General features: G+C 38.5%; 1 protein-coding gene across 8 annotated transcripts in view; it reads right to left on the minus strand.

Moving 5' to 3' along the window:
- The window catches only part of KDM4C (lysine demethylase 4C), a 347,582-nt gene that overhangs the window by 307,048 nt on the left and 12,670 nt on the right, over positions 1-27,864 (minus strand). For 4 of the 8 annotated variants that reach the window (XR_004424679.1, XM_033123278.1, XM_033123280.1 and 1 more), the window contains exons 2-4: positions 6,078-6,238; positions 2,928-3,103; positions 1,717-1,831 (exon numbers count right to left, since the gene is read on the minus strand). Coding sequence is in view for 7 of the 8 variants with exons in the window: in XM_033123278.1 (XP_032979169.1) it covers positions 1,717-1,831; positions 2,928-3,103; positions 6,078-6,221 (435 nt within the window). In the remaining variant the exon portion in view is untranslated. Of the gene's footprint in view, positions 1-1,710; positions 1,832-2,927; positions 3,104-6,077; positions 6,239-6,841; positions 6,854-27,864 lie in introns of those variants that run through there. The other 4 variants (XM_033123281.1, XM_033123282.1, XM_033123279.1 and 1 more) reach the window with 3 other exon arrangements.

Genomic DNA, 27,864 nt, shown 5'->3' on the forward strand with positions numbered 1-27,864 from the left:
GGGAAACAGTTTTTTCCTAAAGCACACCCACACATATACCTCATAACCACTGCTAGGCATACTCCCAATACAAATGCATGCTTCCATACCCTGGGAAACATGTGCAAAACATTCACAGAAGTTTTGAGCATAAAGCCTAAACTAGAGGCAACCCAAATTATCATTAGTAGCATAACAAATAAATAAACTGGTGCATTCGTACAATAGAATAATATACAGCAATGAAAATAAATGAACTACAGGTATACACAATGTATCAAGTTTAGAAATGTAATAAGGTGTGACAGAAGGCAGACATAAAAGAATATATACTGAATATATGACTATATATGACTCTTCTAATTATATAAAAGAATATATGACTCTCCTAATTATATAAAATTCAGAAACGAGTTACAACGGACAAGATTTTTAGAGAAAAGGAAGTGATTACCATAAAGTCTGAATGATTATCCTTGGAGAAAGGGGGCAGAGTATGACAGGTAAAGAGGGCATGTAGCAACTCTGGGGAGCTGGTAATGTTTTCCCTAATGTCAGTGATGGTACATACTCATACGTGTTCACCTTACAATAATTCATGAAGCTTTAAGTTTATGTTTTATGCACTTTCCTGCTTGTTTTGTATTTCAAAATATAAAATGTTTCAAAATACTTAATAATTGACTCCATCAAAGATTATCAATGGATGTAAATTCACCAAAAGGCTATTGGGAAAAAAGATATTCATGTAGCCTCTAAGTACCACCCTATAGGTCACTTATTAATTATATGGGAATGTCCTTGACTGGTTTCCTCAAATGGGGAGAAAAAAAGTAGTTTATAAATAACTTCCTGGGACAATTAAGGATCTATGCGTATGGTCTGCATATTAGATGATATTATATAAATGTTAAATTGACTTATAATTAATAGACACGTGTTGAAGTATTTAAGGGTGAACTGTCATGATGTCTACAACTTACTTGCAAATGTTACAGCAGAGAGACAGAGACAAAGACAGAGCAACAGAGACACATAGAGCAAATTTGCCAAACATTCGCTACTGGTAAAACTAGGTGTAGGGTAACAGATGTTCCATGCATTACTTCAAACCTTTTGCTAAGCAAGAAATTTTTCAAAGTACAACAACGAGAGAGGGATTAAAAGGTTTCAAAAAGGAAAGATTTTTAGAAATAGGGTTTACAAGTATCGGGTAGAGACGAAAAGGATTAGATGGTATCTAGTGGATTATGCTCTCATGAAAAGTAACTGGAAAGACTAATATGTGCTTCTCTAAAAAAAAAAACAACTCATAATCTGTCTGAAAAAAAGGAGAACATAAGCCTGTTCAAATGCAACTTTTTTAAATAAGGGGGAAACGAATGGAAGAATGCTAAAATACTGCTTTTGCCTCAATATTGTATTATGGATATTTCCTGTTTTCCAAATATTTTATAATGAGCTTTTCTTTAAAAGAAAATATAATTTAAAGATTAGTCAGAGTGCCACACAGTATATTACTGCTGAACAATCAGGTATTTGTACAATTAGCTGGTTTCAATTTGAAAATTACCAACTGCTGAAATCCCACCAATGTGTCTTTATTTCCTCTTGTCCAGTGAAGAATTATGAATCACACAAAGTGTCACAAATGACTACTTGCTAACTACCTAAAATGGTAACAAAAATAGTACCGTAAAATGATCCTTTACAAAGCCTATCATACTATAACTATACCTCATCATATATGCTCCCATTAATGTCTGCGCCATAGATGGGTGCTACGAAAGTTAAGTTCTTCCAGTACTTGCGCTCCAAATCTTCATAATCCAAATACCTTGGGGTACAATATCTGCAAAAGGTAAATGAAGGAAAGGATAAATAGTAAGACAATTTTAAGATTCTCCCCACCCATTTCATTTAAATCACTTTCTAAAGAAAACTCTATCAAAATGAAAATATCACAAGCAGCTCATGTTGTCAAATCTAACAGGTAAATACACAAATGTATTTGTCATAGATAACCTAAATACTCTTAAGATTCCTAAATAATTCTAAGAAAACTTCATATTTTGACTAATAAGGAAAATACTAAGTATCAATAATAGAAGCAGAAAATTACTTAAAAATTAATTATATCAGCTCTCAAAATATTTTTTTAAATCTTTAACCAATTACGAGTATACTATACAGCCATCCCTCAGTATCCACAGGGAATTAGTTCCAGAACCCCCCACGAATACCAAAATCCACAGATGCTCAAGTCGTTATATAAAATGGTGTAGTGTTTGCATATAACCTACATACATCCTCTCATATACTTTAAATCATTTCTAGATTACTTATAATACCTAATACAATGTAAATGCTATGTAAATAGTTGTTATACTATATTGTTTAGAGAATAATGACAAGAAAAAACAATGTACATTTTCAGTACAGATGCAACCATCGTAGACCTAACTACATAGTACATGTCAGCAGCAACATAACATTTGTTTTTTAATATTTTCAATCCTCATTTGACACCAAATATAATAATGGTGGCCCTTCAAGTCATTCAAGGATCTTCTTTTTAGATTACTCATTCTCTAATATGTGTAATTTATCATTCAAGATTTAAACATTGTCACACAAAGAAGAAAATTTGTCTAACGAAGATAAATCATGAGTATAATAAAAAAAACTCATGGCAGTGAAAAGATTTTTTAAAAACCCATTTACAGATACTATGAATGAGATGATAGCATGAGGAATAATTTTCTTAGCAGTAAATTAAATGTAAGTAGGAAACAACCTGAAGAACAGAAAACAGTTCAATTAGATTCCAAGAGATTGTGCAGGAGACTCATTTCAGTTTCACTGCAAGCTCCTCTGTCTACTTGGTTTCTGGTCATGTCCATGTACATCTTTGAAAGAAATAAAAACTGCAAAGTGAAGCCACTCACTTGCCACTATTGGCCAGCTGCCTGAACTCCTTCACCGTCATGGCTTTTTTCTGGATGTTATATTGAGTGAACAGTCCTGACTGCCCTGTGACCATCTGCTGAATAGGTGCTGGAATGAGCAAATTATCGATGTCATCATAGCACTTCCTTGGCTTCCACTCCTTAGGAGGAATCACCTAAAAATAAAATAAAATGTTATCTTGAAAATATTCCAGATAGTTATTTAGCTTTCATATTCCAACAAAATACAAGTGAAGAATTGGTCAGCATTTCTATGACAAACATGTAAAAGAACTGTGAAGATTCACATTAAGAGAAATGCTCACATTCTCCCAAATATTCTTCTTACTGATACAATTTTTTTAAGCAGTAAAATGTATTGAGTACTCACTGTATCAAATACTGTACTCGTATTAACTTCACTTTTTAGTTGTACTGTTAACCTCTCAATTAAATGTAAAATTGAGAGACACACAGACAAGTAAAATAACTTCTGAAGGTCAAGTACTATTTATATTAACAAGAAAAATAAGTAAATTTTTGTTTAGTCAATATTATTTTCTTTAATACCTCTCACACAATACGGCAAATAGCAGTGTTGTGCTAGTGAATGTTTAACAACCAGCTTTCTGGGAAGATGGGGGAAACCTTGACTTGTACTGTTTGTCTGTCACCATGGTAACTACTACCACCATGGCCAATTTGAGCTTACCAACATGACGTCACTGAACATGGAGTAGGAAAAAGATGTCAACTATCAATTCTTACGTGTCTGTAAGAGGAGGTAGCTTAGCCCACCACTGTTTCCCCATAGTATTTAAACACTTAATTACTAATAATGGAAAGACAAGTAAACACTAAGACCACAAATACATATTTAGATAATTAAAAATTAGAAGGGACAAAGTTATGAATTAAGTTTAGATTTCTAGCTGGAAAATTTATCTGCCTTTAGAAGTTGTTTTTATTTAAGATAAACTTTTTTGCTAATTGAGTGCAAAATATAAATAGCACACACACAGAAAATAGATAACCATAAATATGTGTCTTTGTGAATTATTGTAAAGCAAACACCAAAGTACCCACGACCCAGGTATCAGAAGCAGGCTCTTGCTGGCACCACAGAGGCCCTCCAAGTGCCCTTTTCCAAACATACCCCTCTCTGCCTGAAAGGTAACCACTATCATGGAATTTATGCTATTCATTTCCTTGTTGGTCTATATAGTTTTATGTCCGGGGATGCATCCTTAACACTCATTTTTGAACTATATACAAATGTAGTCATCCATGTATACATACATTCTTTGAGGTTTATCTTTTGTATTTCACTAAATATTTTTGTGAGATTCAAATATGATGGACTATGTAGCTGAAATACATTGATTTCATTCCTACTCAGTGTCCCTTCATATAAATATTTATTTATAAGTTGGTGACCATAGGTGGTCACCTGGTTTTTTTCTAATTATTGGCTATTGCAGAGTGCCAATGACACTGCAAATGACACTGCTATTAATATTGTTGTACACATCTGCAGCTGTATATGCGCACACGGTTCTCTAAAATGCACATACATACACAGACATTCCTAACCCTGAAATTACTATAAAGGGGATATGTGTAGATCAAATTTACTAGTTACTACCAAACTTTTGCCTAAGTGGTTGTACCAACTCACATTCCCACCAGCAATGACTGAGAGTTCGTGTTGCTACACACTCTCATCACTATGTATTGTTGCTCAATATAATTTTAATCCTTCTGGTAGGTAATAGTACTCAAGTCGGGGTTTTATTTGCATTTGCAGAACTAAAAAACCTTTTCATATATTTACTGGTCCTATAAATATCCTCTTTTGTAAAGTGCTTATTCAAGTCTCTTATCCATTTTACTATTGCACTGTCAGTCTTTTTCTTACTGATGTATAGGGATTCTTTACATATTCTGGTTATTCTTGGATGTGTATGTGTGCATGAGTACATTTGTAAATATCTACATGTATGTGTATCAAATATTTTGTATTACTCCGTAACTTGTCCTCCAATTTTCTTGAGGGTATCTTTTGAAAAACATAAGTTCTTCATTTTAATGTAATTCAATTTGTTCATTTTTGCCTTTATGGGTACTGCTTTGGTCTTCTGTTTAAAAATATTTTTCCTACTCCGGGCCATAAAGACATTCTATTTTATACTCTAAGAGTTTTAAGGTTTTGTCTTTCACATTTAGATCTACAATGTATCTACAACTGGCTTTTGTGAAAGATTTGGGTCAAGCTTCATCAGATGAAGACACTTGGAGACAGGGGATGAGTGACTTGGCCAATGTTACACAACTGGTAAATGACAGTATTAACTCAAAAAAAATTGAATGTAAACTGTCAAGTCTAATATTAACTTAATTTTTATCAGCAATATGGGAATATTACACATTTTATTTCCTCCAAGGTATATTAGTTTCAGATGAGACTATAGACAACCTCACTATACGCTACTGAGAACACATACTACAGTGCCTAGTACATAGTATGCACTCTCCATACTTGGTGAACAAATAACTGAAAACAAAATAGAACAGGCAAATCTATAAGAGAAAGAAAGTAGTGCCTTAGGGCTGAAGGTATAGTAGGGAATAAAGAGTGACTGGTAATGGGCACAGTTTCTTTTGGGGATAAAGAAAAGTTCTGGAATTAGATATTGGTGATGGTTGTACAACTCTCTGGATAAATAAAACACCACTGAATTGCATACTTTAAATTAAAAAAGAAGAGAGAAAGAAAAAAAACAGAAGGAAAGAAGAGGAGTCGGGGGAAGCAAGGAGGCGTAGTGGTTAAGCTTCAGGTTAATAACTGTCTCCCATGAGAAACTGGCGAATGTTATGAATACTCTCACACCTCTGAAACTGTATATGGTTCTATTTGGTTTCTACGAATCATTTTTGGTTTAAAAAAAAAACACACAGTATAAAGAGTTAAAATAAAAATGAGATAGTTATTATTCTTTGGAAAAAACAAGTGCTCCATATGAATTAACAAGAATTAAGATTTTGCAAATATCTTCCTTTAGAAGAATTAATTTCCCTCATCATGAAGACTAAGAGCATAAATAAAAGGCCAAGTGACCATTCTGGTTTAAAGGATCTGTGGACAATCACCTTTGCGAGCCCTGCTCGATGGGCTCCTTTAGACTCCATGTATGCAAGGTATTTATTGAACTCACGGAACTCCTCCATGGAGGGTCTGAAGGTCATGATCTTGCAGCTGGGATTCAGACGACTCTCCACCTCGGCCACCTCCATGATGGCTGGAGCAGTCTCTGCAGAGAAGATGATGCGATGATCAGCAGTGAATTACTACACGGTGGAGGCTGGTGGTCATTCCCCCACTGGCATGTCAGCTCCCCCGGGAACTCTTTCAGTTACTTACCATTCCCTTCCATGACCTATGATTCCTCATCTCTCCCTGGACTGCTGAAAAAACTGCCTCTAGTTACTCCTCCCAAGCTCCTATTCCGGGGATTGAGTCACTGACCTAATTCTCTCACTGGCCTCCTCAAAATCCTTCCTAGTAAGACGGAATTTTCTGACTTTGCAAGTTTATACAGGTGATGTTCCCATGTACCATTCTGAAACAGACTCTCACGTACGCATCTGTATAAAGGCCCAGTTTGGATGGAACAGAACATGGAAAATGTTCATCATCCCCAACACAGTTTACTCAGGTGTGTTTCCACTTGTCATAACATGCTTTCCGATAACATGCTTTCCGATAATAATTTCCAATCAGCCATTCAATCAAATTGCCAGGCACCAAGCTAAAGGCCTAGACCCAGGAAGGGCTAAGGTTGGTCTTCATCGCCCATTCGCACTTTCTAGGGGTCAAACTGCAATACAAAACAGTACAGGAAGGAGTCACTAACCACCCGGGTTGCTCAGAAAGGGGCAGAGTTAAGACTTCCAAGAAGTTGTAGGAGTTTGCCAGATGAGAGAAACAGTAGTCCTGGCAGTAGAAATACTTGGAAGTCTTACAGGTATGGAGAGGGGAAGTTAATTTGTCTGGGGCTTAGAAAGAAAAGATTATAGGGAATCAAAGTAGAAAAGTAGGCAGTAGGTTGTGTTACAAAAACGCAAACTTTCATCCTGCTGTCAATGAGCAGGACGATTCCTCAACAATTACTGAACACCCAGTCTGTGCCAGGCAGAGGGAATGCAAAGATGAAAGCAGCACTGGTTTACCTGCCCCAGCAAGGAGTCCCACCCACCCCATCCTACTTACAGGTGTAGTAATACTGCCTGGCATCCAACAACTCAAACAACAAATCCCCTCAGAACAAAGCTTTCCTTGTATTGTTTATTTAAAATAAATGCAATCTGCCTGACAAAGAAAGAAACTGGGAAGTGAGGGATGGGTTAAATAAAGGGAAAACATGTCATGAGATAATAACAGGTTAAAACAGATCAGGACTACGCGTATAGATAAAGAGGTGATCATCACTCATTTAAAGTTTAAATGAACGTCTGTCTCACAAAGTTCATGTGAGGAAAACGATATACATCAAAATTAAACCCTGCCACCCTTTCGGAACTTACAATCTAAAGGAGAAAATACTCTGCATGGAGATCCATTACTACGTGACAGAAAATATCCTGTACTCTCCCTGCCAAAGGGAAAAGGCACGCAAAAAACAAACCCTCTGGGGCACCTCCCTACCCACCTCCCTTCATACTTACACAGACACGCGTGCCAAATCCATGGGCTGCAGGACGACAGTCTCAGCTCTGTGCAGGACACACATACTCCTTTCGAAGCGTCCACAGCAGCCCTTGAGTAACTATGGTGGCCTTGTCCACCCCAACAGCCTGTATGAGACTTTACACCCCGACAATACTCGTCAGTTTGTGCTTCTCTAAACAAGCACAGCTCCTATGCCTTTGTCCAAATTACTCCCTCCTTTTGGGGCATCCTTTACCTGTTTCCTCACCTGGCAAACTCTTGCCCACTGTTGAGATTCCCAACCCTCTTGGGCAGACTGAGGTAAACCACCTGTTTCCACCTCCCTCTGCATTCCTTGTGCAGCAGGCACCTGTGCCAGGGGCTGGCACTGCCGACCGCACGCTGAACTCCAAGCTCCTCAAGGGAAACGCAGGCTCTCCACCTTTGAAATCCTGGGAGCCACTCTGGCCCGTTATATCTACTGTAATAACTGTTTGCTAACTGAATGAAGGAATAAATGCCAAAACGTTATTAAAGTAGTTCCATAAAATGATACTAAATGCAGGAAAAAGAAAAGCATTGGTCCCAAACACAGACAAGTTACTTGAAAAACAGATTCATCTGCTTGACTGGTAAAGAATAATAGAATATAAAAATCTGCACAGTGAGAAAGGGGAAGAAGCTCTCAGATTACCTTTGTAGAATCAGCTGGTATAGGGAAGGCAGCCTTATTTTTCCCCTGGCCAAAGATTAAAAGTAGCCTGCATATTTCCTGAGGCAGAGGAAAAAGCCACTAAAGGAGGAACTGGAAATCCACCCAGTCATTCAACAAGTATTCCTAAGTGCCAAACTGTTGGGTGGGCACTCAGGAAGGAATGAAACGAGACGCTACCAGTAGTGGAGGGCAGCACAATAAACAAGGAATACGTGCTCCGCAGAAGAAACCAGGGTAAGCGGATGGAGCACAAATAGGAGGGGAAGCTATTTTACACAGTAGGCAAGGGAAGGCATTTCAGAGGCCTGAAGTGGGGAATAAATCAGCGGATATCTGGACGAAGACAGTTTAGGCTGAGACAACAGCAAGGAGCCTCTTGGACTCTTCACAGAATAGTACGAAAATGAGTATAGCTGGAACTAGGTAAAGCAAAGGACAGAATGGTGAGTGAGGAAATGGGGGGTGAGAAAGGAGGTGGGGGTGAGAGAGAAGGTGGGAGATGGGGGGTGAGAGGAGATGAGGGTGAAAGAGGAGACGGAGGAGAAAAGGAACTTGGCCTTTACTCTGAGTGAGAGGGGAAATAATCTTGGGCTTCTTCCCTTTCTCGTACATTCCATGCTTGATACTCTAATAAGCATTTCCATTCAAGAAGATGACACTGCTTTCTAAGGAAACTTGAGAATTTCAAGCAGTGTAGTGAGCTGGGTCATCACTCTGGCTGTCGTATCAGAAAAGGACAAAGATGAAAGACCAGAGGTAATTTACATCAATCCAGGCAAGATAAAAACAGTGACTTGGACCGGCGGTGCAGTGAAAAATGGTCAGATTGCAGATGTATTCTGAACAAAATTTCCTGATACAAGTGAGAGAAACAGAGGAGTCAAGATTTTTTATCTAAAAAAACAAAACATTGGCTGGGACAAGAAATTGAAGTAATGAGACTGTTAAAATAGGCAGCAAATTAGTAGCAACCAGAATTCAACCTCAGCCCTTCACCTAGTTTACTAACTGGTCTGTGACACACACTTTGCCTCTTCTTAGCATCACTATTCCCTTGATTACGGAAAACTAGTTCCACCTATAAATCAGGTACTTACCAAAGACCTAGGTAGCTTATGTTTTAGACCTTTTTCAATCATAATGTTTAGACTGAATCTATAAATATTATACGATCATCATAAAATTTTAAATATGTGTAAAACATTTTAAATATGTTAAAGCATCTAAGAATTTAATGTTAATCCCACCACTCAAATCTTTGCCACTATTACAGGCAAAAAGAAGTCTGGTGTTAAGTTTCATTTCTTCAATTACTAGTGATATTAATCAATTTTCCACACTTATAGCCATCTACATTTCATTGCCCACTTATGTTCTTTACCCTTAAAAGGGAGTTTATAAATTTTCTGTTCCTTGAAGTTTTTCTAACCCACTTTATCATTATTAACCTTAACCATGCTGCTAGAATCAAATTCTCAGACCCCCCTTTTCCTCTTTTACCTTTATTTATCTGAGCCAAGCAGGAAAGCAGGTTTAAAATGCTCTTGAAATAATGTTTCCTAGTCAGAGAAGGGCTATTCTTTTTTAAGAAACATCTCTACGATCTTCAACAGAAGGTGATGTAATAGTCATTTTTTAATGCTACACCTCTTTAGAGACCGAGTCCCCAAAGTGAGTGACAACAATATCTGTGATGATATAATAACTTTGTTATTTTGCTTTTACAGAGCTGGTTTCAATGTTTTTGAGACCACCTAAACCAAATAATCATATTTATAGTAAGCACCCTAAGAATTTGTTTTCCTTAATGAACTAAAGATCTTTTTCATTAAATGAAAAGTCTAGCTCTAATTCATACTTACATAAATATCTCTCCCAAGCTTCTTATCTGCAAATTTTACCTTATCATGAAGGAAAAACACCTACCCTCCTTACTCTAATAGCATGTCTTTACTTGGTAATAAGAACCTGAGACTGATGCTTTCCCTCAAAATGTAAATCTATATCCTATACTGCTTTCCTTGTGCAGAAACCTGTATTTCTGACCTGTGTCCTGTTATTTAAACAATTTCTGTGAAGAGTAAAACCTGATGGCTCTCATCACGGGAGTATTAGTTTCTTAGACAATGCCTGATGCAGAGCTGGTCTACACTAACTGCCCCTGAAGAGATTATTTCAGGATCTGCTAAGCAGCGCAACCCCCTGGGAGATGCAGCACTTGGGGTAAGCAGATAATACAGTAGGCTAGAAAGAAAACGAACCAAGGCACAACCACCAGCAGTGCTAGTGTCAGAAGAGGACACGAGTCCAGCCGCCCCCAGGGTTCCTCATGAGGACTCGCCCATCCTCTCCAGCCCTCACTCACTTGTCTTTCCTACAGTGAGATTGTAGGAACTGAGCAGCTCAGGCCAAGCACGTAGCACCCTGCTCTACTCCAGCTCCCTGTGCTAAGTTCAACAGAGGCAAGCCAGGGCCCCACCGCAGGCAGCGGGAGGTCTGGCCGTTCAGTCTCAGCGCTGCAGCTCACCCCATTGGGTCTCACAGTGACCCAAGTTAGTGCCTGCTCTGCAAACTGCCTCGGTCAGGCATTGTTATGGGTTGAATTGTCTCCCCCAAAAAGACATGTTGAAACCTAACCCCCAGTACTGGTGAGTGTGACCCTATTTGGAAACAGGTTCTCTGCAGACGTGATCATGTAAAGACAAGACCATACTCGATTAGGATGGATGCTAGTCCCATATGACCGGTGTCCTCCTATGAGAAGAGACAAACACAGAGGGCAGAACACCATGTGACAACAGAGGCAGACGCAAGTCATACAGCTGCCAGTCAAGGTATGGCAGCCTCTTTACAGAAAGCACGGCCCTGCTGACACCTTGTTTTTGGTCTTCTAGCCTCCAGCACTGAGAGAAAATAAACTTCTCTCATTTTAAGCCATCCACCTTTGTGGTAATTTATTATGGCCACACTAGCAAACTAAGACAGGCATCAAGGGCCAGGCTTGGAAGGAAGGAAGTAAAGTGCCACATTCCCCAGCCCAGCTTTATCAATAGTGAAGCTCACACTACTCCGACCTTCCACTGGACTCCTTCGTCTTTCTCAGTTGGTTCTAGACTCCGGTGGAAAAGGGAAGTGGAGGCCACCTTGAAAATTCAGGTTATTAGCAGTAATATTAGTATTGCGTTTAAAAAAAAACACAATTACAGGTATAGTTTCAGATACAGCAAGGAAGTAATGCTGTAATGCTAATGTGATTAGGTATCGAGAATTTCATTGTAAGTATAAAGAAATACCAATATAAAATTCTTGGGTTACATAAAACTTAACTTTTCATTAGAATTTGAAACATCAATATGAACTCATGCTTTTTTTCCTCTTAAAATAATGTGTATCTCCAGGTACTGCCCAGTGAAAAGGGCACAGAAACAATAACAATACAGCGGCAAAGGTTACCCAGTGCACACAAATTGTGGTCTCCAAATACCATATCTCAACAAAAAGAACCAGGGATCTTATCTTTGAAGAAAAGGCTGGTTCCAAGTCTGGGTCAAGAAATGTAAATAAAAGATGTGACTGAAACATGTTATTCCAGAAAGACTGCTTTGATGGCAAGCTATCACAGACTAATGAGGGCAGATAGCAAATTAAAACTAACATCAGTACTGGAAAGATTACGTATCATGTGCCTCCTGATAGGATATACTGAGAATACAATATCACTTATATATGCCTACTCCTGCCAAAGATGTACAACCTAAATCTAGTCATGAGGAAACATCAGAAAAGGCCAAGTGACAACTTAAAGCTAAATGGTTTATACTCCTCAAAAATGTCAAGGTCATGAAAAACAAATAATGAAAAATAATTCCAGATTAAAAGAAGACTAATGTATTATTTGATCCTCAGATACTGGACCAGAAAAACAAAACAAAAAAAATTTCTCTTTTCTTTTGCTATAAAGAGTATTAGTGGAACAGATCGTGAAATCTGAATAAGATCTGTAGATTAGATAATAGTACTGTGTCAAGATTAATTTTCTGTTCTTGATAAATACAATGTGGTTAGAGATTGTCCTTGTTTTTAGGAAATACATGACAGTGTATGTATGGGTAAAGGGGCATTATACCTACAAATTATTTCTAATGGCTCAGAAAACAATATGTATACACACGCATGAGTACCAGAGAGTAAGAGCAAGATCGAGAAAATGACAGGCATGGAAAAACTTTTAACAGTCGGGAAATCTGGATGAAAGGTAGGGGAACATCTTTGTTTTGTTTTTTGGCAAATTTTCTGAAAGTCTGAATTTATTTCAAAACAAACAGTTAAAACAATAACTAATGGGAGTCATGTCAAAAGGACACAAGAACTTTGGGCAGCAGAAGACAGCCTGGGTGGCCCCATGCAGGGTGTTAGAGCCTGACGGGGATAAAGAAGACATCCATGCCGTGTGGCAGCAGCAACGGGAGATTGGATACATGCTGGCTGATAATAGGAGCCAAGTTTCTCCCTGTCAGAGCAAGGAGTTTACAAATACGGAGAAGAGGGAACTAGAGTTAACCTGTAATATTAGATTGGAATGTGGAAATACTGGTGTGTGTGTGTGTGTGTGTACATGTGTGTGTACATATGTGTTTACGTACAGATACATGTCTATGTATAGATAATTCCTTAGCTTTGCCCACTGAAAGGCCTTGGGAACAGTTAACACTCCAGCAGCAATGAGCTCTCAAATCTTGGTTTCTAAATGCCATTCTCCACTAAAAAAAAAGAGCTTTTTGCATAAAAGATTGATTTCAGGGCAGGAGAAGAAAAAGTACAAGGTAGGCCTATCACATTCTGTTGTGCCAAAAAGTAAAAAAATACTCAAAAAATGAGGGAGACACATAAAAAGTACACAATAGCCAACTTGAAGGGGTTTCCACTAGCTAAATCTGGGGGAAATTGAGTATCAAAACAAATAATGATAGTAATGGACTGTAATCAGTTAAATAAAACAAGAAATCAAGAGTCCATAGTGAAATAAATACACTACAAAATATTTTAAAATCAATTACCTCTATAATATTCCTCTTTAAAAAAAAAAAGTATCAATCACCATTGGAATACATAAGAGGGAATGGAATCAAGCCCTTATTGTGACTTTGAACAAATAGTATTAGAAGGCAAGCAAAGGATTGATGTTAGAGGGCCGACCCGATGGCTCAGTTGGTTAGAGCACAAGCTCTGAACAACAGGGTTGCCAGTTCGATTCCCATATAAGCCAGTGAGCTGTGCCCTCCACAACTAGATTTAAGGACAATGACTTGGAGCTGATGGGTGCTAGAGAAACACACTGTTCCCCAATAAAATAAAATAAAATTTTAAAAAAGGAAAAGAATTGATGGTAGAAAGTTCTTTTTCTATAGAAAAATTCCAGATGTTCAATGTAGAAAAAATAACAGAATTATATGATCACCATTTTTTTTACAATCCCTAACAAAATAAAGAATCTAGGGAAAAATCATCAATAGATGTTAAAATCATGAGGCTACAAGTTAACAGGAAACTACAATGGAGGAAGCAGGTTCATTATCAGTGGAATAAGCAGACATGATATGAAGCAATAGAAAATACACACAGCATCACCTATTAATCGCTCTTATCTTAAAAAGTAAACCTGAATCTAAACCGAATCATTAAATCTAACTACCAGTTTTCAGGAAACACAGAGGCTAGGGAAACAAACTGACCATCACCACAAGAAAGCAACATGCCAAATTCAGGATTTGGGACAGTCTACATTCCACAAGCCAATGGGGGGCGTGGAGGGAGCACAGCAAAGGTGGGAACAAGGGACCCTTACAAACACGATACATACAAATAAAAACTATATACATCAACTACTGCTCACCAGATATTTGATTAGAAAAGGAGTACAATAATGCAAGAAAGGAGAAAAAAATAAGATTAAAAGAGCAGTAGCACAACCAGAACAAAGCATCTTTAATATACTTTATATGTACGTGTATATATACATCTATACTCTGCTGTTGTAAACCTGAGACTATCCTCATTTAAAAGACATAAATTAGAACATTGAAACTTTTAGATTCAATACACAAGACTTTCTCTGACTTGTCTGCCCTATTATTTTCAACTCACAAAGTTCAGTGGCTGAATGTCAAAGTTCCTTTATCACCAGTTACATTACATTAAACAGGCAATTACAGTAGTCTCCACTTTAGCTCAGGGGATATGTTCCAAGACCCGTCAGTGGATGCCTGAAATCTCAGATAATATCAAGCCCTACATATACTATGTTTTTTTCTTATATACAGAGGGTGCCAAACAAATGTATACACATTGTAAGAAAGGAAAAAACTGTATAAAAATTGTAAATATTCAATATATTCCGATAACAAAAAATGAATACAAGTCACGTTTGACTTCCGCAATTACAAGAGGTGCTCAAAGTGGTTACCATCAGTGTAATTTTAGTTTTTTTTCCTTTTCTAAAATGTATATATATTTTTTGGCACCCTCTGTATATATACTTATGATAAAGTTTAATTTATAAATTAGGCATAGTAAGAGATTAACAACAATAACTAATGATAAAATAGAACAATTATAAAAATACATTGTAATAAAAGTTATGCTAAAGTAGTCTTTTTCTCTCTCAAAATATCTTATTGTACGTAAGGACAGGGTGGATACACTGGACAAAGGAATGATTCACGTCCTGAAGTGGGATGGCATGAGATTTCATCACCCTACTCATAACGGTGCACAATTTAAAATTTATGAATTGTTTATTTCTGGAATTTTCCATCTAATAGTTTTGGACCATGATTAACACGGAAAGCAAAACCATGGAAAAGGGGGGACTACTGTATTAAAAAATAGGGAGGGGGGACAGATTTACATTCAGTCATAGCATGTGCAACACAATAACCACCTAATTGTTAGAAGTTTTATTATCCTTTTCCCTTGGGATAGTTTCCATTCATCCTAACAATACAATGACCAGCAATCATGTTGATTAATTAGGCCATGCCCAAATCCGTAGGTTGAAGCACCAGACTAAACAAAAGGTTACTATAACAGATCAGTTACTTGGCTTTCCAGCAATTAAACTACACTGACATCACAATGGTAATCTCAACCAAACAGAATGACATCTTATACAAAATTATCATCACTGTAGGAGTTGAGCTTGTAAATCACCTTGCATATTTCTTTCAAATTGTGACTGTCTCACTTAGGCAGCCCGGTAAAGAGGCAAGACTAGACCTTACAGCAAGACAGACTGGATTCTAATTCCTCCTACATGCCTCCCCCACTTAATTAATAGCTGCAGGACATCAGGAAAGTTACTTAAACTAGGCCTCTGTTTCCCCATCAGTAAAGTGGGATAACACTACCTCCCCTACAGCACTGTGGTGGGGATTCAATAAACTGCCAACGGGTAGTAAGCACACAGATACTGGCTTAAAAACAAACAAAAACTATTCAAATTAAATCCCTTCTATTAGCTTCTTCCCTGCCGCCCACAGATATGTTCAGATCTCTCCCATGTAACTTTTAGAGGCTCCCTATACAACATGCCCCCTCCTAGACAGACCCCAGCCACAGCATTCCCTCCATGATCCCGCACAGATAACCGCCCCCAGCGAACACCGACAGTCATCTGTCCACTTCATCTATTCGATCCTCAATCCCACTACAACCTAACATCTCCATCCACCAGTGCACTGAAATCATTCTGGAAAAGACTGACAGAGACTTTCCAACTGCTGTATCCAATATATTGTTTTCGGTCCTCTTACCAACCTCTCTACACCCTTAGAAGCTGAACAAGCCCTCTCCTGGCGTGCCTTCTGCAGATGGTGGGACATTCCTCATCCTCCACTCGCTCTCTTACGGTCACTCCACTCTCTGAACTCCTTTCTGTGCTTCTCCTTAGCCAAGCCCATCACTATTGGTATACTGCAGGTTCTTTCTGTGGTTGTCTTCCCGTTCCCTGGACACAGACATGATGGGACATTTCATCCACACCAGCCTCAACCATCTTTACCAACGCCTCACAATGTACCAAGTGGGATCTCTCTCCCCTGAATCCAAGTGCAGTAAATCTAAGTACCTACTGGGCATAGGCATTTGGAGATGATGCTCAAACTCAACAGAAACAAAACTGAACCCCAAACTTAAGGATAAAAAGGGATCTTTCCTCCAAAATCTGCTTCTCTATCCCACGGTCTCATTTTGGTGTTCCTTCAATCCATCCACAGTTCTGTTTGCCTTTTGTGGCCAGCACGACCGCCACCAATCCTCACAGAACTTACAAGTGCACGAGGGAACAAGTACAGGTGGTTATAATACCACAGGCCAGGTGCTACCACAAAGGGAAGCACAGAGCACCACAAACCCTTTAGAGCAGGAAGAGCAGGATCCAACCCTTTAACAAGGTAAAGGGTGGAGAGGGAAGCTGGAAGGCAGAGCATCTCCTACACTGCAAGGCCCAATCGGGAACCCAGGAAGCTCTGAGCCCTCCCTCACTCTCCATTTCTATGTGGCCACCAGTTGTTGTTTATTCAACTTCCTAAATATCTTTCATATCCATTATCTCGTCTCCATTCCAAAAGTTACTATCTAAGTCAAGCTCAGTTCCTTTCTTCACTTAACTATCCCAACAGTCTTTGCTGCTTTGCCCAGCTTTGGTTCAACTCCCTCAATTCTCTTCTGTACATCTACAAAAACACAGAACAAACTTTCTAAACACATTAAGCAGCAGCAGCAACTTCCTGCTCCCCAGAACTCAGCCAAGGTGCTATGATCCTGAAAGCTAATTTTTCAGTTTCCCATTTGTGCCAGAGATGGCAGTTCCCATAGCAGGGATGGTGGCCCCTCCAGCAGTGGTGTTCTGGGAGGCATCCCATCAGATGGGTCCTTGGGGACTCAGGCAAGAACATGGTCTCCAACCTTCAACAACTCTAAGAGCAAACCCCTTCCTGCTTAAGTTAACCAGGGCAGTCTCCATCATCTGTAACTGAATCATAACTGAAAAGATTATCAAACATAAACTGATTAACAATTGTGAGTGGGAAAGAAACCGGGTATACAAATACCAGGGGTGAATCCAATGAAGGTTTTATTCATACCTATTTGACTTTTGCCAGCAGTCCTTTCTAATAATTAGTTCCTTGGTACATCTTAATAAAACCAAAATTCGTTTGGTAGTATTGAGTACAATTACTAACTGAGCCATTTAACAAAGTAGCTAGGCCCTCACAGCTACTTACTCTTACCGGCCTACTATAGCAGCTCTCAATAACCTTCCGCTTAATGGATTGACCTGATAAGGAAAGCTACCATATATTGTCTCTGAAAAACACTGCTGTTCACAACACAGGCAAGGCTAGTAGGCTATGCCCATTATATCTAAGTATCAGTTGAATTGCAAGCTTACCAATCAACAAACAGTATTTATTTCCAATCCAGTTTATGTCATTTGTGCCATTATGTGAAATCATTAAATATTATGTAAGCAGATGAAGTGTGAATACAACAATGTTATTGGCTCTACAAAATTTAAGGTGAATCTTTTGGAAAGATCCAGGGAAGATGAGATTTAAAAAAAAGATGTCAAAAAAAAAAAAAAAAGATGTCAAATGAAATGCGGGAATTGAAACTGTAAAAGGTTAGGGGGTAGAGAGATTTGTAAAATATAGAATTCTGGCTCATGCTGCTTGAAGTGTCTTAACTCTCACCCTACATTAGAAAAAAAGAAATCTGAAGTGGTAGATGCCATATAGTGGGTGCAGTTTAGCAAAAGAGGAAACGCAAGACTAAGACTCCAACCTTTACTCAAAAAAAAGGCTTTGCCCTACTCCAAAAAATAAATAAATGAATAAGTTTAAGTAAAAATAAAATAATAGATATACATCTTTCTTTGTGGTTTATAACTTTAACCAAAATAAAAAGTACACAATAACTTTTGTAAAAAAAAAAATACTATCTTATAAAATAGGCATAAAAATAATATAAGATCAAAAATTGTCAGTCTTTCCTCATGGCTAAACAACTATTTCCTTTATCTCTTCCATACTGCCCAGCCTTCCACCCCTGCTGAGGAGAAAGTCAAATCAATGAGGGAGTTTAACTTGAGTTAAAGAAAAATACAGGGGCAGCCACTTATCTCAGTTGGTTAGGGCGTGGTGCGCTACAAGAAGATTGCGGGTTCAATCCCCACATGGGCCACTGTGAGCTGCGCCCTCCACAACTAGCTTGAAACAACTACTTGACTTGGAGCTGACGGGTCCTGGAAAAACACACTTAAAAAAAAAAAAAAAGAAATATGCAAAGTTCTGGGAGTTTATTCTGATACTTGTTGCTATTAGAAATAGTATTTTTTTAACTTTTTTTTCAGAAATAATTTCAAACTTACAGAAAAATTGCAGGAATAGGAAAAAAAACAAAAACCTGAATTACACTTTACCAAGATTCATCTATTAATATTTAACCTATTTGCTTTATCAATTTGTGTTCTCCCTCTCTACACACATACACACATATAAACAAACACAATAAAGTAAATAGGATAGAATATTGTGTGTGTATGTATACAGTTTTTTTCTCTGAACCATTTAAGACTAAGATGCATACATCATGGCCCTTTGCCCCTAAAAACTACTGTGCATTTCCTAAGAATAGGGTTTTCACTTACACAGGTGCAGTAGAGCTTTCAACTCTAATAAAGTTTAACATAGATCCAATGCTTATTCTCATTTCTGTATTTCAATTTTGCCAAGTGAACCAAAAATATCCTTTATAGCATTTTTTTCCTCCAATAGGGAATTCAGTCTAGCATTACCATGTTTCCCCGAAAATAAGACCAAGCCAGACCATCAGCTCTAATGCATTTTTTGGAGCAAAAATTAACATAAGACCCAGTCTTATATTAAAATAAGTCTTATATAATATAATTAATAAGTGTTATATAATATAATTAATATAATATAATACCATGTATAATATAATACAACACAATACAATATAATACCAGATCTCATATTAATTTTTGCTCCAAAAGACACATTAGAGCTGATGGTCCGGCTAGATCTTATTTTCAGGGAAAAACGGTAAGTATTGCATGTAGCTGTCATGTCTCTTATGTATTCTTTAATCTGAACTATTTCCAGAGCCTTTCTTTATCTTTAATGACACTGTCAATTTTTTAAGAATACAATTATTTTGTTTTTAACATTTAAAAAGAACATTTATTGAGTTTCTAGTCAAGATGGAATAGGTAAACGCTGTGCTCTCCTCCTCCCATGACCACATCAAAATTACAACTAAATTAAGAATAATCAACCTGGAAAACCACCTGAAGACTAACTGAACAGAACTCCTATAACTAAGAATATAAAGAAGAACCCACAGAGATGGGTAGGAGGGATAGAGGCATGAGACAGGCTGGTCCCACACTGAAGGTGTGGCAGTTAAGAAACAGAAGGGATATCTCGGCCACAGAGGCTCCCCTGACAAGTGAGGGATCCCAGCCCCATAGCGGATTCCCCAGCCCAGCACTCCAGTGCCAAGAAGAAGAGTCCCCACACAGCTGGCTGTGAAAATCAGGGGGGATCCATTACATGCTGGTGAGATGGACGGATGCTAGAAAACCAAATGTCCTCTTAAAGGGTCCATGCACAAACTCACTCACAAACACAACCTAAGCTCCAGAAAGGGAACTGCAGCTCGAGGGGAGCCAAAGACATCACCGGGAGAGACTAAATTATGTGACTTCAGGGCAAGGGCCATCATTGTCCCTGTGTTGCTCTCCTCCCACAAGACCTGCAGGCTCAGGCCTGCACCAAATCTGAATCTGCATTAACTGGGTAAACAAACACCAGTTGCTCTACCCTGGTGACTTCCTGAGACCCTGCTCCACCCAACTCGTGCACTGCTATTAGCTCTTTCCAGAGGCTGTGCATCGGCCCACACTGCAAACTTTCTTAAAAACTCTTCAAAATCTGCAGCCCCAGGTAGGTGGTGGATGGTCTCAACAGGCATCAGGGCCCCAGTGGGGAGAATCCTGCTTCGTGGAGTCAGCCTCCACTGTCTTGGCCAGTCCTCACAGCCAATTAGCCTGAGAGTCAATTCCACCCACTGGCATGTCAACAGCAAGCCAGACTCAACTACAACAGGAGGGCACACACAATCCACACAAGAGACACTCCTGGAACATCCAACTCAGATGACCAGGGAGACAGCACCACTGGGCCCCACAATACACCTACTACAAAAGGCCACCCTGCCAAGATTGGGAGACCTAGCAGATCTACCTGATATATAGAAACAAACACAGAGAGGCAGCCAAAGTGAAGAAAAAAAAGAAGCATGTCCTAAATGAAAGAACACCACAAAACTCCAGAAAAAGAACTAAACAAAATGGAGACAAGCAATCTACCAGATGCAGATTTCAAAACACTGGTTACAGGGATGCTCACTGAACTTAGGGGAAGAACAGATCGACTCAATGAGAACCTCAACAAAGAGACAGTAAACATAAAAATGGACACAGACACCATAAAAAAGAACCAGTCAGAAATGAAGAACACACCAGAAGGAATGAACAGCAGATTAAATAAAGCAGAGGATTAAATCAGCGACCTAGAAGATAAGGTAGTTGAAAACACCCAATCAGAACAGCAAAAAGAAAAAAGAATTTAAAAAATGAAGACACTTTAAGGGACCTCTGGGAAAACATCAACCATACCAACATTTGCATCATAGAGGTACCAGAAAGAGATGAGAGAGCAAGGGATTCCGAATCTATTTGAAAAATTAATGCTGGGAAACTTCCCTGACCTGGAAAAGGAAATACACACACAAATTCAAGAAGTGCAGTCTCAAATAAGATAAACCCAAAAAGGCCCACACCAAGACCCATCATATTAAAATGCCAAAGGTTAAAGACAAAGAAAGAATCTTAAAAGCAGCAAGACAAAAGCAGTTAGTTATCTACAAAGGAGCTCCCATAAGACTGTCACCTGATTTCTCAACAAAAACTTACAGGCCAGAAGGGATTGGCACAAAATATTCAAAGTTTTGAAAAGTTGGGACCTACAACTAAGATTACTCTACCTAGCAAAGCTATCACTTAGAATTTAAGGACAGATAAAGAGCTTCCCACATGAGAAAAAGTTAAAGTTCATCAACACCAAACCAGTATTACAAGAAATGTTACAGGGACTTCTTTGCATGCTCCCAGGAAAGTCCTGTACCTACCGGTGCAGCGATCCCCCCTCGCTGAGGCTGACATTTGATGATGTGAAGGTGCAAATCCACAAAATCTGACTCCCTCACCAATTGGTGTGATCCTGAGAGACTCACATGGTATTGCACAAGTATGCTTTGTGACAGGCAATAAAATCTTGAGGATATTTAAGTCCAAAGGACTTGCTCCTGATCTTCCTGACGATCTCTACCATTTAATTAAGAAAACTGTTGCTATTCAAAAGCATCTTGAGGGGTCGGTTAGCTCAGCTGATTAGAGCGCGGTGCTCTTAACAAGATTGCTGGTTTGATCCACACATGGGCCACTGTGAGCTGTGCCCTCCACAACTAGACTGAAACAACTACTTGACTTGGAGCTGATGGGTCCTGGAAAAACACACTTAAAATAAATAAAAGTTTTTTTTTTAAAAAAAAAAAAGCATCTTGAGAGGAACAGAAAAGATAAGGATGCTAAATTCCATCTGATTCTGATCAAGAGCTGTATTCACCAGTTGGCTCGCTATCATAAGACCAAACGAGTCCTCCCCTCCAATTGAGAATACGAGTCATCCACACCCACCGTTATGGTTGCATAAATTGTCTATGTACTCAAGCAATAAAATCATTGTTTAACTAGGGGGCAAAAAACAGAAGATTTGGTACACACACACACACAATGGAGTATTACTCAGCCATAAAAAAGAATGAAATCTTGCCATCTGCAACAACATGGATGGACCTAGAAAGTATTATGCTAAGTTAAATAAGTCAGACAGAGGAAAACAAATACCATATGATTGCACTTACATGTAGAATCTAAAGAAAAATATAAATGAACAAAAGAGAAATAGACTCTTAGAAACAAACTAATGGTTGCCAAATGGGAGAAGTGTTGGGGGGGCTGGATGAAAAAAGTGAAGGGAATAAGAAGTACAAATTGGTAATTACAAAATAGTCACGGAGATGTAAAATATAGCTTAGGGAATACAGTCAATAATATTGTAATAACTATGTATGGTGCCAGGTGCTCACTGAAATTGAGGAAGGGAGAGAGGGAGGGAAAGAAAGAAAGAAAGAAAATGAACATGTATTTGTTTTACATAGAACATTTCTCATTTTGGTATGGTATATTTTAAGCTAAGTATTTTTCCTTTTGTGACTGGTACATAAAAATGTCATTTTTAAATTGATCTCATATCCAGCTACCTTGCTAATAATCTCTTCCTTCCAATAATTTGTCTATAGATTCTTTAATGATTCTATCTATCATGTGAAAATTGTCAGAGAATGGATTTTTTTGTTGTTTCCGTCACAATACTTTTTCTTTTTAATAGGACTTTATTGGGGAACAGTGTATACTTCCAGGACTTTTTCCAAGTCAAATTGTTGCCCTTTCGATCTTAGTTGTGGAGGGTGCAGCTCAGCTCCAGGTCCAGTTGCCGTTGCTAGTTGCAGGGGGCGCAGCCCACCATCCCTTGCAGGAGTCGAACCAGCAACCTTGTGGTTGAAAGGACGTGCTCCAACCAACTGAGCCATCCGGGAGCTCAGCGGCAGCTCAGCTCAAGGTGCGGTGCTCAATCTTAGTTGCAGGGGGCGCTGCCCACCATCCCTTGCAGGAGTCAAGGAGTCAAACAGGCAACCTTGTGATTGAGAGCATGCGCTCCAACCCAGCCATCTGGCCACCCAGGAGCTGAGAGGCAGCTCATTGACTTCATTCTAGTTGCGGAGGGTGCAGCTCTGGCGTATGTGGGAATTGAACCGGCAGCCCCATTGCCCAGAGCTCACGATCTAACCAATTGAGCCACCCATCCACCCCACAATAGTTATTCTTTTCATTTATCTTTCTCATCTACTGACCTGGCTAGGACATCCTAGTGCTAAAGAGAAATAGTGACAGTGGAATGTCTTATTATAAGGGAAATGCTTCTAACCTTTATCCGTCAGAATGTTTACTGTGCATAGAAAGGTACAGGTTAGAAAAGTTCTGCTTTATTCCTTTTTCTAGGAGGATTTTTGTTGTTTTGCTTTGAAATCACAAATACATGTAGCATTTTATCAAATGCTTTCTCTAAATGTTATGATGAGTTTTCATGTTTATTATTGTGATTAAATATGATTCTTATGTTGAACCAACCTATATTACTAGAATGCACCCAACCTGATGATGTATTATCAGAATTGCACACGCTATTATAGTATTATACCTTAGATTTCATATCCTATCTTCATAAGTGAGGCTAGCTTGTAATTTTCCTTATTTACATTATCCTGTCTGGTCCTTGTACTAAGACTTTGTAGTCTGAAAAAAATGAGCCGGGAATTGTTTCTGAAAGAGGTAAACTTTGAGTTTGTGAGGGTTGAAATTAAGTATTATTTGAATACTTTGTAGAACGAGCCTGCAAAATCATCTGAACCTGGTATTTTCTTTGTGGTTATACATATAAGTACAGAATAAATTATCTTAAATGGCATATTTCCACTACTTCTTGCATCTGTCTTAGAGTTTATATTTTTCTAGAAAACCACTTATTCAAATACACTGGCATGAGCTTTTCATGCCAATGTAGTTCATTACTCTTTTCAGTCCTAATGTTCTTGTCTAATTTTTCCCTCCAAGGTGAGGTCTCTACAGCTCCTATCACTCTCAACATCACACATGACCCAAAAAATAGTTAAGAACCACTGAACTAGGTCTCACCCACAGAGGTGGGCTGAGCTGTGGCTCCATCAATACCTAGAGGTCTGACCTCACCTATGCATGACATCCTTGTTAATGTTAAGTCTCAATAACCTATGAACTTAGGAAATTAAAACAAAAGCCGTGTTCTGACACTGGGGAGAAGGTTCCACCTGCCCACGGAAAAAGCAGGAATGAAAGTGCTCTGATTTTTCAAAGTTTCATCTTTTAGTCTTAGAAAATGCTCTTTCTGCTTTGATGCTATTTTTTGGATGTAACATTAGGCAGTAAGTTGGATCATTTTTATTTTGGAAAATTAAAATTAACGGAACTATATGAGGTGTGATCAAAACATATGGTCAATGTTTAAATTTTTTAAAAAATTCATTACAGTAAAAGATGCATTGCCATTAATCCCCCTCAAAATACACCCCCTCACTTCAAACACACTTATCCCATCTTTCTTGCCACTTTCTGAAGCAGTTCTGGAGGTTCTCTTTTATGAGTGTCTTTACTTCATCCTCAATCATAACAACACTACATGTCACACATCGCTGCTGGTATATGGCAATTTCTGTCAAAAACATTGCAGTGTGTCCCAATCCACCTCATTCACCGGATCTGGCACTGTGGGACTTCTGGGTCTTCCCCAAAGTCAAAATGATGCAGGACATCGAGGCAGCCATGACAGCGTAACTAAAGACACGAAAGAGGACTTCTAGAACTGCTTCAGAAAATGGCAAGAATTATGGGATAAGTGTGTTCGAAGAGAGGGGGAGTATTTTGAGCAGGATTAATTGCAATATGTCTTTTACTGTAATAATTTTTTTTATTTAAACATTCACCTTATTTTCTGATCACACCTCATATATATTTTTTTCAAATCTGGAACTCTGGGACCCAGTGAACTAAATAATCCCTAGGGTCCTTCATGGTCCCAATGTTATATACGAGAGAGAGAGGAAGGAAGAGAGGGTAAAGGGATGGAAGGAACTGATTATTTACATTTAAAAAAGCAAGTAACTTACTCAAGTTCAAATCCTTATTTATCCAATACTTTCCTGGTTTCTGATCTTTGAATTCTACAAAACCTCCAACCTCCACCTAAATGCATGAATCTTCCAAATGTAACATTCTTAACAAATCATCCTCAGTAAAAATGGCTTCCACTTGCAAACCACTTTAACTTCAAATTCTTTAGCTTGACAAACAAGATAACTAGTCCTATCATTTTCCTCCAAAGCATATAGGCTTTCAGACCTTTCTAACTATCCCTCTTAAATCATTCATTCATTCATTCAGCAACTCTCTATTTCTATAGCTAAATACAAAAAGTAATCAAAGAATTTGCCTGACAAAATTCTTCAACTTCAAGGACCTGGAGGCAATAAGGAGGGAAAAAAATACAACTTTCTTATCTAGGATTGGTACAGATAAGAGAACTATCTCAAAAATGTAAAACACAGGCATTGACTATTGAAAGGGCCACATCCACCACAGAAAAGATAATAAAGGTAGACCACAAAGTGGTCCTAAGACTGCCCATCAATACCTACTGAAGTGTCCAAGTAGAAGCGGAAGGAAGAATCTTTATATTACTAACAGCAGAGGCAGCTAACATTTAAGCACTTAATATAACACCAAGAGATTGAAAAACTCACTCAAGGTCACACAGCTTTAAAAAAGATAAACATAGGAGTGAACTGGGATTTTGCTGTAGAAACTAAATGGTCAGGTAGGTGGAAAGAGAGACTTGGATGCTTGAAATCTGCAGCCATCTGGCTCTAGGTGCAGAAGCCAAGAGTAAAAAAATTCCTCCCTGGCTAACTGCCTGACTTGGCTAAAATCAGAGGACAGTAATAAAGACTGGAAAATTGACCAAGAATTCCTTCCCCTTTGTCAGAAAGTGAAAATCCAAAAGCATGAGGAATCCTAGCGAAAGTGACAATACAGAGCAATATGTAATTTAAGACTCAACTTCAAGGTACAAACGTAAATGTTATAGGAGTTCCTCAGGGGGGAAAAGGCCACAGATGGGTATCGTGGGGTAAGGCATAGAGAAGAGGTGAGTTTGAGATGGGCCTTGAAGGTAAATGGGATTTGGGTCAAAAAAAGGTGAGCTGTCGCTCTATGGAAGATGGGGAGCACTTAATAACAACAACGACATAAGAAATACTAAGTTATTTAATCGTTCCAAGGGCCCTAGAAGACGTTATTAGTTACCCTCTTCTGTTAAGTGAGGAATTGGAAGCCTAGACCAACATTCTCCAACTTTTTGATCACAAGACCCCTTCTACTTTTAAAAATTATTGAGGAACCCAATAAAAAGAGCTTTACTTATGTGGGATGTTTACTACAACAGAGAAATTTTTAAATTACAAATTAAAAGATAAATTAAAAATTTCCCCAATGCATGACAATTTTAAGATAATTTTAAATTGTTCATGGGTCAAAGGCAACAATAGTTCTTAACCAGGGATGATTTTTGTCCCCATGGGGACACTGGCAGTATCTGGAGTCATTTTTGTTTGTCACGAGTGGAGGCGTGCTAGTGGCATCTAGAGGGTATCCTCCAGGGATGCTACTTAACAGAATACAATGCAGAGGAAAGCACCCACAATAAAGAATTATCCACCTCTAAATGTCAATAGCGCAGAAGTTCAGAAACCTGGCTCTAGGGCCTAGAGAAACTCTAGCATGCGTTCAATAATAATCACGTACAATAATGTGCACAGCAGCATTTCTGTAACAGCTGAAAACAACTCAAATGTCAATCTAAAGGACACTCAATACATAAATCAGAGTATATTCACCCAATGGAATATTATATAGCACTGAAAATGAATAAACCAAAGCTACTCCCAGCAATATGGATGAACCTCAGAAAGTTTAGTCTTGAAATATTCAAAGCAAATGTCCGTTTCTACAAATCTAAAAAATAAAATGTAATCTGTTCCTTAAGGATAAATGCTCACAAAATAAATCCATTTTTTTAAAGCAAGGAAAAACTGAACACAAAAATCAAAACAAGTTTCCCAAGGGAAAAGCTCGGGGGATAAGAGAATCACAAAGTTATATCTGGTGAATTCACAGGATTGTACCATGTCTTTTGTATGCCTCAAGCATGACTTAAAACCTTGTTTTAAATGATAAAACAACCAATACAAGTGACATATTTCTGAAAATACCTGAAAAAGTGAAAGAAATTTTAAATTGTGGCCCCTGAGAAGATTCATTTGGTGTAAAACCCAAGAGGAATTTATCTGCAAAGGTGGACTCTCCATGGTCAACCGAGGGCCCAAATTTTATGACTAATACAAGTAGAGCGCCCACTTGCTGACAGGGGCTCCTCGCCTACCACGTACACTACCAGGAAGAACCTCAGACTGAACTCTTGGACTCCTGCACTCACTCTGCCCTGCCTGTTTACTTGTCTGAACTGACCACTGCAAGGAAGCCCTCGTTTCATCTTTCTACCAGTGGATTGAGACCTGCTCTGTCCGTTCACAACTACACAAATTATATCCTCATTTGTATCTATACCAACCAATCAGAATTGCACAATTTGGGCTGCACA

Source organism: Rhinolophus ferrumequinum, chromosome 12, assembly GCF_004115265.2.
Source record: "Rhinolophus ferrumequinum isolate MPI-CBG mRhiFer1 chromosome 12, mRhiFer1_v1.p, whole genome shotgun sequence".
NCBI classification, from domain to species: Eukaryota; Metazoa; Chordata; class Mammalia; order Chiroptera; family Rhinolophidae; genus Rhinolophus; species Rhinolophus ferrumequinum.